Consider the following 14,960-nt stretch of genomic DNA (forward strand, 5'->3'; position numbering starts at 1 on the left):
AAACAATTTACTGGATGTCGCAATTTTAAAATTAATAATGAAAATTTTAATATACGAGTTATTTTATTAAACACTTAATGCAATTATGACATTAACATGACGGATGGTTGAACTCATGTGAGCCACGAGACCGAGATCGCTAGTGTCCATACCTGCAAAAACAAATTTCAATTATTTATTGAATAATTGAAGACTTCTTAAAATTTTACAGTTATATTAGGTTGTTCAGAAAGTATTTTCGTTATTTCCTGGCAGAGGATTTAATTGTATTTTTTTGCACTCTGTTCACACTTAAGCCGTATAATTTTAGTATGGTTTGAGAGCTCATATAACAAGGCTTGTGTGAAAAATATCAATGAATTCTACGCAGTAGTTTTTGCCCTTTTAAATATGAGTGATAAGAAGCATTTTCGACATATCTTACAGTTTTACTACAGAAAGGGCAAAAATGCTGTTCAAGCCAGAAAGAAATTGACCAATGTGTTTGGAGAAGGTATGTTAACAGTACGCCTGTGACAGAATTGGTTCGCTAAATTTCAATTCGGCAATTTTGATGTCGAAGATGAACCACGCTCGGGAAGGCCGGTTGAAGATTACAGCTTACACATTTGATACATAAAATAATGCATTGCAAGAATCATTGATTAATGAGCTTTTTATATCTATTTTACTAATGTTTAAATTTTTATAGGTATCTTGCGGCTCTAACCCAATGTAATGGGGTGAAAATAGTAAAAATATTCCCATCTGTTAATAAAATTTCATAAACCAGAATAATACATAACTGTGTACCAAGTTAATTGGTATTTGTTCATTAACTTTAGTGAAAGAGCAACATCCATCCTCTCAAACTTTTTCATTTATAACACTACTATGAGTACTCTAACATAAGAAATAATGTCTTACTTTTGAAACTCCCATTCTCTGTTATCTAAAGGGCAAACTTGTCTTGTTTTCAGCCAACGTGAGATGCAGTGGAAATGGAATGCATGCTGAAAAATATGTTAATAATAATAATAATTATTATATATGAAATAAAAAGACCATTCATTTTCAATAATTGGCATAGAAGGATTCCTGAATAAATTGAGACTATCAATATATTTTTTTATTTTTACAGAGTTTGTAACCAAAACTTGTATTGTTTATCAATTTGTAATAAATTTAAATTACAGATATTACAAAGCGTTATTGATTCTCAAATGTTAGATTTAGACACATGGTTTTCAATGATATGTCAAAGTACACATTCATCTGGTCTCACATGAACACCATTCAATACAAATATAACTTGTAGAACTGATTTTAATATTTTTTATTACTCTTTATTTCTACTATGCAAAATGTGCAGTGAGTAGATAACACTTAGCCTCTATTTAAATGATTATATAGCTAAATAATATGCTTAAAATATTTAGAAGACTCAGTGTATAGATAGAAATTAGTAATAAGATAATAACAATAGATTGTTCAACACACAAAAATCGAAATATGTGAGACCAAAGTAAACTAAAGAGAGTCCAATACAGCATGTTTAACTATTCGTTAAACAATTTATTTTAATTAGGATTATAAATGTTTCAATTGGGCATCTTCTTATAAGTTAGTATAGTCTGTTTTTTATCACAAAGACTAAACTGACAGGTCATATCAAATTTTCAAATAATGTTACCAGCTGGAGTAAGGGTAGTGCTGTATTTACAATACTGATTCCTTTAATTGCAAGTTTTTATTCTAGAATATTACTTTTAGTTTTATATGAAGTTTATAACATAAAACTAACATACTACATAACATTATATACTACATAACATATTAATATTCTACATAACATATTTTCAAAATTTACTTTACTGGTGTTTCCTTGTCTATTGTATTGACAGGTCTAAGTGTTGTATAATACTGTTATTGTATTATACGACACCTAGACTTGTCAATACAATAGAATCACTGTCAGTTTGTATTTAATATTATTTAAATAGCTAAATATTTTAAATGGGTGTATGTTCTATGAAATATAGTAGTAGATAGTTGTGGCATATTTTTTTTCATGTATTAATAATTTGATAATTATTGTGTAGCTTACATTGCAGACTCCCCATGCAACTGTACATTCTTCACTGGTGGCTGAAGCTTGATTGGCTTGACATTCTATACACAGATCCATTATGTGATTGCGGCAAATGGCACAGTTGTCCACCACAATATCTAAAACAGAAGACTATTTACTGCAAAAAATAATTTATTCTTCAACATATCCTTTTTAACATTAGACACTTAAAGCTTTAATAGTGAAAACAGTGTCAGCTTTGTAACAATAACTAAATCATATAGATATTTAAAATTAAATTATAAGAAGTGTAATGTATAAACTTGTAATGATATAAATACTTTTATATGTGAGTACTTAATTTTCGAAGCTAGAAATATACTTAAAATTACAGTTATTATTAAATTATACTGCCAAAGCTTTTATAAATACATGGCTTGTAAAACCTAGTATTCATACCTCTAGGAAGTGTAATGAAGAATGGAATGATGAGGATGGACTCAAATCAGGTGGAAAAAACAATAGTTTTTAAGAAGAACCGCATGGATGTTGACCGTACAAAAGTACATTGTTAAAAATGGGGCCATTAAAGCAATACTTTTCCAATGATGTTTAAGGTTAAACTTTACATTTTGAGATTATCCCTAATAATATACATACCCCATGCCCACAAAGCCACGGCATTCCACTGTAAAAATAAAAAAGAAACAAGTAAATAAACAAAAATAACAATAAAGCATTTGAATGGATAACATGACAATGCGTAAAATAACAAAGTACCTTTTTAACTTCAAATCTTTTTTTATCTCCTTTGCCGCTACTTGAGGAGGCCATCTCAACTTCATCTTCATCAACGTCCATTACAGATGCCATATTATATAAAATTTATACCCTATTTTATTAAAAATGAATTTAATTTGTGTATTAATTTGATGGTAGTAGTAAGTTTATAATTTTTATTGACTGCGACTGGCCTCTCTAGTCTCTGACTGATCTATGCTTGACAGCTTTGACATTTGTCAATGTGACAGAAAGAGTTGCTAGATATTACTACTTTCAAATCGCCAGGTTAAGGTTGGCGTACACTCACTGATTCGGCAATTGCTGATTTATCTAAAATCAGATTGATTGTAATCCAAAATAATTGGGCATAATTTAGTGTTCAATGTTCTGAAAACATCAGTAATCGAACATTTTATCTAACCAGTTGCCCTTATAAACCGAATTAGGTATTTAGGTTTAATTAAGGAACTATTAGTACATGTATAGCAAAACGGGTTAAAAACATCAATCTTCACGCCAGTTTCTAAGAATGTGTAGAGTAAGTAGTAGTAAGAGTACAGTCCTTAGGCGTAAAATAATAAGATATTTTTTTAATGTTATTTCAAACCGTTATATTATGCGCATGGATACAAATAATTCGAATAATAATTATGTTATGATTAATAACAGCATATATATATTTTATATATTTGTTAGTATTGTTGGTATAAGAAATAAAATAAACGAGAAATGTAGTTACAGATATTTTTATTATATGGTTATGCCACATGATTCTTCGGCTCAAAGTCTTGCTCCTCTAAACTGATATCGTTAGTATATTTTTTTCTTTTATATGAATTTTTCCAAATTTCATAAAAACAGACAGTAGCTTGAAATCTGTAGCAAACAAGAAGTGGTACGGAGACGTGAGTGATTAGCGTCCATGCCCACACGCCGAAAAATTCCATCTGAAAATAAATATGCATTATACTTTACAGCAGTGACTTATTATAAGTAAAAATAATGAACTAAATTGGCATAGATTAGCAATAGTATAGTTCCCTATCAAAAACAATAAATAGGTAATAATATGCCTTCATGATTGGTATCCCAAATGGAGTATCCCAGAGGCGTTTTCAACTGTTGATGGTATGAATATAAAACTTGACATGCCCGCTTTTCACGTGGTACATGGGATCTAAGGCAAGATTACTGCCAGGTTTTTAAATTAGTTTGTTGTGATGTAGCAATATAGATATACCTAATAATCGAATTATGAAAAAGTTTTTGGTGCAGCCTAGATTGGAACTCACGACCATTGCGTTCGAAGTCAGGTAGGCCACGACGTTCTAGTAATATTCTAGTATAATATTAGTATGTATAATATGTATATATATATTTTCGCTTTTGTGAAGATAATAGTACAGTCGCATTGAGAACATACCTTTATTTTATTGTTTTAAATTTCTTTACTAAATCTGTATAGATTATTATATAGTCTATCTACCCATAATACAATTTATATTCATATCAATCACATTTCTCATATTAGGTAGGAGTAGGTAGGTATACTAATATGCATGCAATGCAAATGCTAAAGTACTTCTGTCTATTTTTTACAATTTCAAATATAAGTAGGTATATTGTAAATAACTCCAGCAAAGGTAGAACGGGTCACAAGTTAATTAAAACTAAAAATCATTACTTTTATTATTAGGCTATGTACCTGTAGTGGATGAAATTCCGCTCTTGCGTTCTTAACTCGGTTTAAAAGCCATAGCGCAAAATTCCCGACGAGAAGGAAGGTTACTAGCTGGCGTCCTGGGCGACGGCCTGTTGTTTCTTCGCATCTACGGGACCACGCGTCTAAGATCAGAAGTGTCTGACAGGAGCATTGTATCACTGCACATAGAGGCACTAAAATACTGAAAGTAAAAAAATAAAATCTATTTACTAACTGCTAATAGCAGCTGCAGTACAACAGCTCGTTTGAGTATTATATATATTTAATTAATTAATTTATAATATATAGATAACAATTAGCGGCATAAATAAAATAAAATCAAAAATCATTTATGTAGGACATTGTAGCCCTTTATGAACGTCGATTTTCTTCGATTTTTTTAGTCCAGTATCATATTCATTTAAGAATTGACAGGAAACTCAACTGATTTTCCTTTTTTTTAAATACCTACAGGTAATAAAGTACTCTATGATCTACCTACTAGGTATATACACTTAGAATTATATATTAATTTAAATGATTAAATTCGAAAATCGTATAATTTCTATTATAATAATTACATTTATAATTAAGAAAGTAATGTATTGACTATATTAATTAAATTTTATAATACTTTTCAATATATTACGTTCTAATGAAATAATCCTTAGGTATTAGATATTCAAATTAGCTGTTACCTTTAATTACGTCAGCTAGTTTATATAAATAATGGTCTATGTGCGTTTTCGTAATACAATCGTATCGTATCGTAATCGTATCTTCACGTCAAACGATAAGATTCGTTCAGCCGTGAAATTACAACAAACATACAAGCAGACGGGCATACTTTTAAATTAGTAATAGGTAGTATGGTTTTTCAACATTAGAACCATAAACAAAGAACAATAAACGCCATTAGAACAAGTTTGTACTAATACTATACTTTACTAATTTTCAAGTACGGTTACAGAACCTTAGTTTTCAATGAATCGTATAAAATGCTGACCAAAGGCAAACATTGATATTTACATATTTATATTTATACCTTATTTTTATGTCCTTCTATATTATATATACTAATCAATATTATAATAACATTAATGACTGTAGTTACATATCTAGACACAAGGTTTGATTCTTCAGTAGTAAATAGAAAAAGGCCACTTAGATATAGTTACCGAGTAGCACGCCTCTCTTCAGGGTATTTATGAACCAAGAAACCAGCACCAATAATTTGAAATAAATAGTATAAGTATACACCAAACTGAGTGACCAGTAATAATGCATGTTCTAGTGGCAAGGCTGTCATGGTTCGTTTTAGAGGGAGTGACCGTATGCGTTGAAGACAGGCACCAGATCCAACGGTCATTAGAATAAATAGTATTGTCTCCCAAACGTTTATCTGTAAGTATAGAATTTAATCAGTAAACATACATTACTCATATTTGTTTCTCTCGTATTTTTTTATGCTATGGAAGAACCGTTATTCATGCATGCATATGTACACAAACAACGTTATATAACAAATGTTACAACGCCCAACAACCCTTTGTCACCTTTCTTATATTTACTTTTTGTATCCAAACGTTGTCTGGAAGAGATTACTTAGGAATAAGACCACCTTTTGTATTACTTGATGTAAATTGATTATTTTAATAATCTGTAAATAAATAAACGCCTTGATTTGATGCTACTGCTACTTCTCATGCGTTGACATTCCGGAAGACTAATTACATACAGAGTATAGAGACATGGTAGTCTCTATACCCTATATGTAACTGACATTCACTAGGCCCTTTAATGCACATCACATTAAATATTAAACTATGTTAATGATATTATAGATAAGTTTTTGGTCGAGAGAAAATGTTTGATTGGATTTGGCTCTGGCTAAGAGACTATATATAGTGTTATCAATGTCTTAATTGCGATTTAAGTACCTGTAGTAGTGCTAGTTCCACATGTTTTTCTTTTTGAAAGAGACCATTGAACAACATCAGACTGACTATAGTGCCAGCTAGTACTACAATGCCTGCAAAAAGTCCCCTGTGTGCACTACCGCAATCTACTGAGAAATGGTTGTTTGATTTTATACGTTCGCAGCATTGTCGTATTTCTCTGTTTGATATTGTATTAGGAGCTACTTTGAGAAATTTCTGAAATAAAAAAAACAGTTATTCTAAGACGATATAACAATTAGTATTGCACTGAATATTTTTATTAATTATATTCCTATTGTAATATGGTAAAAGCCATAGAACACTTATAACACACTGCCATTAAAATATAACTTACTGATCCAGGTACGGTGCATATATCATTCCATATGACAACAATAATAATAGAACATAAAAGACTGTACTCCACACCACAAGGCCTTAAATACGGGTTTACGCTTCTTATTAAAGGCGTAATCATGTCTGAGACATTGCAGCTCCAATTCAGTTTGTCCATGGACATATTTAGAACATTGCCATTTTTTAAACCTAGCCCTCCAGGCTTTTCAATAAAAGTTATATTGTCTAGTACATCTGTTATGATTACAGTCTTATATGCTCCACTAATGTTAGCATATCGGAAAAGTGTTGGTCTATCATACGCCACTGCGACTATGTCATCTCTTGTTTCTTGAATGACCACGTTGAACCATTCACATACATTTGTTGCGATCAAATGCATCAATCCAAACTTGTCCACTACCACACCTCTCATTGGATCCAGTATCTGTAAGATTTAAATTTAGAAAGTCTTTGCCCATGGTGTTAAGGAATAAAGTCACGGTTTCTACGTTTCCGCGTCGGTCTTTTTTTAGAAAAAACATTAATATGTAACTATATTATTATGAACATATTACATGTTATTTATAAAACATATGGCTATGTAATCCGTTTATGAACTTTTTGTATAAAAATTTCATTAATATTATTGAATGGATTTGTAGCAGTATCTACGTAATTTAGGATGCAAAAATTCCCTACCTCATGTAGTAATCGAGGATATTATCTGAGTATAACAAAATAATTTATTTAAATCGATTCCACCTCCTAACCATGTTTTAGTAAGATATTAAATAAGACCAAAGAAATTAATGAATGTTCAAGCAATACCTAATATTTTCAATTTTGTAAATGTATAGATCACATTACATCAGCGCTCGATTGCTTTTTGACTTTGTTTCAAAGAACTTGCTATTAGTCCCACTCATTAGATAAGGTGCGAGTATGCACTTATTTATGTATTATATACACTATACAACTATGTACTAGTTATAATACAAGTACTATCAAATTATTTCATATACTTTTTTCATTAGGTTTTTTACGCCTGCCCCGGTTCTTATCACAGCTGATCATATTGGTGACCACACCCTTCGCAGTGTTATGTCACATATTTTGTAATTTTGATAAATATTATTGAAGTTTTCCGTTAATACTATAGATTTCGTGTTTTATGTTAGGTTATGACGTCACGAAATTTAAGTGCCATCCCACCCCTGGTCACTCAATGTCATATGATGTTCCCTTATACAATCTATGTCTTATCGATTTATAAAATCTAAGTTTATGATTTTTATGAATCGGCTTTTGCCGTCTAACTCTCGATTTGAATAAATTGTTTGTCCATTAGCACTTGGGTGTATGCGTAAAGTATAAATGGACGTGATCACTTTATTAGTCTTGATAAATGCTATATTACGTTTATAATTTATCGTGTAATGAATTCGTTTTCCGTGTGATGACGCAGCAAAAATCCAAATTGCATCGCTCCTTTTCATCCTTAGAAGGTCATAAGAGTCGGTAAAAAGAGAATAAAGTATAAATTCTTCGGTGCAAAACATGGCAATATTGACAAAGTAGAAGTAGAAGAGTTTGGCAGATAGTCGTTCTGATTGACGACCTTTAGTAAAATTTGGAATATAAGATTATGAGTCTCATCGTTGTTGTCAGCTTGATGTGATGAAATAAAAGCCTGTCCACTAGCGGCTATAAATTACACTTATAAAAATAGTATGACCTGACGTGCCAAAATGTGCGCGAACTTTTATAAATAAGTTAGGAAATGTTAGTCAAATTAGGGCACATGTAAGGAATACTTAAAGCAGTTGCCGTAGCCGGAGCGGCTATAAGAGTATCAATCAATATGGAGTATGAAGTTAACAAAAATATATGTATAATTCAATGTTTGCGGGTTTGATAGCTCGCACGGTTTATGTCAATGAGTATCACCGAGACCAATATAAACAATCATACTCATTAACATATAACACATAAACACATCTGTTAATGATAATTATCGTTTGTTTAGGTCTGTTTTCTATGTAAGTGTTTATAAAAAAAATATTTATATCAGTTGTAGTCATTAGACCCATACCACGAGCTTGCTTAGCTAGACAGTGCTGTGTAGGTTGGACAGGGTTATTATCATTACTATTATTAATCTAGGTAATGACATGTGGCACGTAGTTAAATCAATTAACAATACATAAACTGTAGTTTCCCCTCATTAGGTCTCAGAGAGTGTGACAACTAAATGTATCTATTATTGAACAATGGGAGGTATTAACTGTATTAGCTTATATCTCTTTTGTTCAATGGGTCTAGCCTGTGGGTATACCCTAAATAATTTTCTCTATTATTTAAAATATCTGCATTATCGAGGTCTCTGTTTTCTAGCAACTTTAAATAGCTGTCTGAAATCGCTTGTGAGGCTGGCATAATACTGTCATGTTTTTGATACATTTCAAAACAGCGCTGTTTTGCTTCATTGCTCTAGCTGAGGTACTATTATTACCAACTTCATTTTATGTTAGTGGAGTAATTACGTTAATGATAATGTGTTACTGACTACTTGTGTTTATTGAGTTATTCTGTCAACGTATTACAAGCTGCAAATACAAAAAAATGTAGACGGCATATTACGAAATAGATTACGTTAATTTAGTCAAACATATTTGAATCTCGAATATAATACAGTATAATAAGATCAACAGTAAGGAGATGAAATTAATAGACAAGTCAAAGTACATGTGTATTTTAAATAAAATCTATAAGTCAACCTCCACGTCATTTACAAAGGATACTTATGTATTTTTATTTGTAGTCAGAAATGTATTAGGCACATAATATTTTAAATGGTTTTGAAAATAAAGAGACAATAATTTTTTTGTCTATTCTTTGAACGATGGACCAGTAAACCTCTAGATCAATATGTACTTCTATTTGATATATTTAGAAAACCAGACTTGTAGACAAAATACAAATAACAAAAATTATCGCTCCTGCGTTTTGTTTTGAACCTTGTATCCGAAGATAGTTCAATTCAGGTTCAATGAAATATCTTATGTGCCTACCCATTACTTATTTTTATAGAGTTTATACAATAAATATATTTAATAAATTATTTCATCATAAAATATTATAAATTTTCCGTAGTTACAATTTATTTTATAGATGAAATGGCCATGGCCAAATCACTAGTAGTTAATCAGGATGGATTGAAGAGGAGACTGTATGAATGTCAACCTTATATAGCTGAGATTGATATTGCTAGTAATGGGGCAAACAGTTCATGATGTATAAATATTTCTAAAATGAAACAATACTTACGTCTGTATAAGAGAAGATAAAAACTGTCTGCGCAATCATGAACAGTATACGAAGTGAGGGTTTGACGGCAACGATTATTAGTTGACAATCCCCTGTGAGATCAAAGTATCCCCCAAACTGTAGGCAGGAGTAGATGATCGAACCTACGCTAAAACCAGCCACTCCCATGTGAAGATAAAAACTGCCATAGCGCGTACGCCTCGCTTTTTCTGTAGGTACAAAAATCAGTTTGGTCAAACATTAGACGATATCAAATATTTTGTTTATATATATATGTTACGTGACACCACAGGATCCCTTAACATATACTTAGTAGGAGTCATATACTTAGTACATTTCATGTCTTCGTACCGTTTAATTTCACCGTCACACTTATTTTTCAAAATAATAAAACAAGTTGCTTGTCTGTAGAAATATATAGGTATGGCACGCAGTGGACTCTGTACAAAGTACTACAAAGTTTAGGTAGACTCAAACAAGTAAAATATCTATTCTCCTTTTCAATAGTATTAGTTTCAGTATTACTAGAATATGTATGATTATATGTGAACTATACATAGATAGTTAAGAAAATTTTTGAGCTTTCGTTAGTGATAGTTTTTGTTAGGAATTATTCTAAATATCACAAATATTATGTAGTAACATACCGTTTTTATCTTTTTTCGCCAATCTAAGATGATAAAAAGTGTAAGCAAGGAATGCCATGCTAACAATGTATAGATACATTGTGAAAATCTGTAAAATAGAATAGGAAATATTATTTATATTCGCTGTAATTATTAAAATTTTATAGTAGATTGATAGTGATAAAAGATAGCATAAGTTCATCATCGTTATCTATGATGAACTTATGCTATCTTTTATGACTAACAAATATTAATAATAAGTAAATGTATTTTCTATTATACCTATGCTTTAAATTTCTACAGCAAATCCATAATTTTATAAGCGCATACACACTAAGGCTATAATGTGTATTTTCTTTTGAATAATAATACTAATTAATATATTGAAAAAGAATAGGTACTTACATCAGATGTAATGTTTGTATTAAGTTCATTTTGAATAGTGCCGGTCACGGGGAAAGCTACCCCTAAAACTATTAATAATTTTGCATAGAACGCTGATAACACCACTGTCATTGACTCGCTGAAACAACGCGAAATATAGGATTAATTATTAAAATTGCCTAATCTGCAAATGCACCTAATTCAAATGAGTAACGACATTCGTGTGTTGGATAAATTCATGAAATTGAGCCAAGTAATAAAAGCGCTCGACAGATTATTAAATTAATGTTAAATTAAAGTTTTGGACACCACTAATATTAACCATTATAAAGTATATTATTATATTTAGAACACTGATTGAATAGATTTTAAAATCTATTGTACTTTCATCGATGTACAAGTATATACATATTCTTTTAGTTACATATGTGTCTATAGTATGTGTCTATAGTAAATTTGATACATTTAGTATAGATATAAGTGGCCCGATGTATTGGCTTGCAGAAACATTAAAATATATCTGTCATAAAACATCTTTTTCGCTGCTTGCTATCTATATAGATCTACATAAAATAAAACATTACATTAAAGCAAATGTCTAACGGAAAGTTTTTTGACACAAATACAAAATAAAAGAAATTGAATATAACACTAATTACCAAAGGCATGTAAGCCTAGGCTAATTTAAGACTTTTACGTTTACACTGTCTATATACTTAATATCACTTATTAATAATTGCTAATAAAGTCTACCAAAGTTATAAAATGCGGAGTAAGCAATTAATTGTGGAATGAAGTTGCGTTTCTTTAGTGAGATATGTATTTAAAGAAATGAGTTACTAACTATAAAAAAAGTTCTGTTTTGATATCTGATTTCATATTTCCAATATTTAGATATTCAAGAATATGCCATTAAAAGGATTTTTCAAAATTCCTATTATTTAATGAGTTGTAGGCTGTTTTAGTGACGTGGCATCGGTTCCGGTCAACCGGAACATATTAAAAAAAGACTGTAAGTGCCGAGTTCTTAATTATGAATGTCCCTTTATATTGTTTAGGAATATCTGTTACTTGTATACTGTAGGATTCTTATTTATATAAAATCGCCGATTAAAAAGACACACAATATTCTTTACTTCTTTCTATATCTGCATTAAAATTGTCAAAATATGACTATTCAAAACGTTGAACGCGTTTTTCTCGAAACTATTTTTTTCGAGCTGGCGGTATCTCGAGTTCTAATTTACCAATTTACTTCAAATTTGAAGAGGATGTTCTTTACAAATCTCTTTATCGCATGAACGTTGATCAAAACTATAATTTCTCATTTAGTACTATTAAAATCGGTTTTGCTAAAAAAAATTTTTTACAAAATGTCTCCATTTTTAGAAAAAAAATATTTTTATTTATCCAAGGTCCATGTATCATCACATAATATAAAACAAAGTCGCTATCGCTGTCTGTCCCTGTGTATGCTTAAATCTTTAAAACTAGGCCACGGATTATGAAGCGTTTTTTAATAGATAGAGTGTTTTAAGAGGAAGGTTTATATGTATAATACAGGTACACCCGTGCTAAGCTAAGAATCCGTCTGTTTATTATTTTTCAGTTCATCAGGAGGGTGACAACCACTTTGACTGCTGATAACTCTGCCAATTTTGTTTTGATAGTTTTCAATAAACAAATGATAAAAAAAATATAGTAAAAATGTTTATTGTTTCCTTTATACAGCGCTTCAAAAACCGGGCGAAATTCATGCCTCTACACTAGAATAAAATAGAATTCAAGGGTGAAGATAAGACGACGATATGAAGGATGATAATGAAGCCCTTTAAATAGCCTAGAACATATTTCACTGTTTTCGTCTTTCGATAATCATTATATATAATGACTAAAATAAATAAAAATGGTTAAAAGCGTATTTGATAGAATTGGAACTTACTCGCCCTGTGATAGTGGTCGGTTTCGAGACTGTCGTGGTGGGATGTTGTCAATACTAGAAGAGGTGCTTGCAGGTAGGACTACGCTTAGCCGAGGCAGTGAATGTGGAGGATGTTCGCTGAAAATATTATTAATCATTAACTCTTAAAGAATATAATGTTTGGAATTTTATTTGGAATTGACAATAGGTATACTTGGCACATACAGTTACTATTAGGTAAATATTAGAAGACTATAAGATAATTATTTTTTACCCTTTAAATATTATCTGTTTATATACATAATCTCTCCAATATAGATTCTTATCTTGTTTTTGATTTCGATTGTGAGGTGAGAAAAACCGAGTTTATTTAGAGTAAAACCAAATAAAAAAATATGTCAATATTGTTGAACTTAGGCTCAATGCAATTTTTTGTAATTTCCCTTGCCTTACTGTGGCATTATGTATAATAAGCTAAATGTTTGGTACTTTTTCATAAATATTGTCAACGTCTTCCGAATACTCAGTCATTGTACTCTAATGTACTATTTGTCAAAGAGTTTGAACTGCACATCAAGCATACCACGTTATTCATCTTACATTGTTACTTCTTTTTTAGGTAGTAGATTATTCTTACTTACTCATTCTTCAACAGTACTCATATTTTACTCTAGAAGCATGTAGATTTTAGTGATTAACCATTTGATGATGTCTCGCACTAAATGTTTTGATGTATTGGTTTTTTTTTTATAAAGTAATCATTTAAACTTTGTGCTAAACTATTTTAAATAATATAGAGGAGAATAATTATATATATGTTAAATGCGTAATAAAGTGATACTTATGCCATTATTATACTTTAAGAATATAGAAACACTTTGATTAGTTATTAAGGAATATGTCTCTATAGTCATTATTTTATTAATTAGTATCATGCATTTATTATAAGCTAACAGTATGACGCACGTAATCCATAACTATTAGGTACTATGAAAAATATACCTACAATGTGTTAATAGAACCCATGGTCAATATGTTTACTAATAATAACAAGAGCGGAATTTGTTACCTATATACTGATAATGCAATCTCTACAAATTTCTTTTCTTTTCTAATTATATTAATAGATATATTGTGTATGAAATTCGTATTGATCAACTTTTCATAGATTGCGCAATATTTTTTTAATTTGGTATAAATACAAGTTTCAGATAGGTACTTATAATTAAGAATAGATGTAGATTATATGGATTTATTCAACGGTTACAGAAAGAAATTGCACGCTTAATATTAAATTGCAGTTCAATGATACTGATCTGCATTGAAGAGCGTGCGAAATTTTAACGTTTATTTATAAGTTACTTCGGATCTACTGTTATTTTCCATAAACTTAGTACCTACAATACAATATGATGACTATAAAAGTGTACCAATTTATTTTATTTATTTTCGCTCCAATGAAATAACAATTGAAATTGTTAGGACAGCGGAAAATGAAATTTACAGTAAAACAAGTGATGATCATTACAACGGAGCGAAGTTGTTTTGTTTCAGTGAACGTTTATCGACTAATAGTGCGTTTTAATGAACCGCTCGGCGGTCTCACCTTTCATCTTCAGGCACGGCGAGTAGCGGCTCAGACCTCTCTCGGCCATCACGTCGCTCCTTCACTGTATTTTGATTAGATTTTTCTTTATTTTTCATTTTTGTTAGTAGATATCCCCTTTTTTATTTAATAATTAGATTGAGTCCACCGATTTAAATTGAAATCTACTATTTGATTGCATTATCAATTCGCTCAAAATTTCTTAATTACACTAAAATAATAAAGCTTAAAGATCGTAACAATAATTTTTAAATCTTCAGTATAAATATACAGTGTTGATAG

The 14,960-nt window shown here is 30.4% G+C and overlaps 2 protein-coding genes across 2 annotated transcripts; both read right to left on the reverse strand.

Annotated features, from left to right (window-relative positions):
- Positions 1 to 27: 27 nt before the first annotated feature.
- Positions 28 to 3,040, reverse strand: LOC131853227 (RING-box protein 1A). Its single transcript, XM_059204066.1, has 5 exons — positions 2,831 to 3,040; positions 2,711 to 2,738; positions 2,087 to 2,208; positions 907 to 992; positions 28 to 152 (listed from the first exon to the last, which is right to left on the reverse strand). The coding sequence occupies exons 1-5, from the start codon at positions 2,921 to 2,923 to the stop codon at positions 140 to 142; spliced, it is 342 nt and encodes a 113-aa protein (XP_059060049.1). The 5' UTR covers positions 2,924 to 3,040; the 3' UTR covers positions 28 to 139.
- A 537-nt stretch (positions 3,041 to 3,577) lies between these two features.
- Positions 3,578 to 14,960, reverse strand: LOC131853263 (proton channel OtopLc-like). The gene is made up of 10 exons (XM_059204107.1): positions 14,679 to 14,960; positions 13,094 to 13,210; positions 11,173 to 11,290; positions 10,789 to 10,876; positions 10,142 to 10,350; positions 6,831 to 7,259; positions 6,476 to 6,691; positions 5,714 to 5,937; positions 4,539 to 4,737; positions 3,578 to 3,780 (listed from the first exon to the last, which is right to left on the reverse strand). The coding sequence occupies exons 1-10, from the start codon at positions 14,774 to 14,776 to the stop codon at positions 3,592 to 3,594; spliced, it is 1,887 nt and encodes a 628-aa protein (XP_059060090.1). The 5' UTR covers positions 14,777 to 14,960; the 3' UTR covers positions 3,578 to 3,591.

Source organism: Achroia grisella, unplaced genomic scaffold (assembly GCF_030625045.1).
Source record: "Achroia grisella isolate CSIRO2021 unplaced genomic scaffold, CSIRO_AGI_Agris_v1 utg900, whole genome shotgun sequence".
NCBI lineage: Eukaryota > Metazoa > Arthropoda > Insecta > Lepidoptera > Pyralidae > Achroia > Achroia grisella.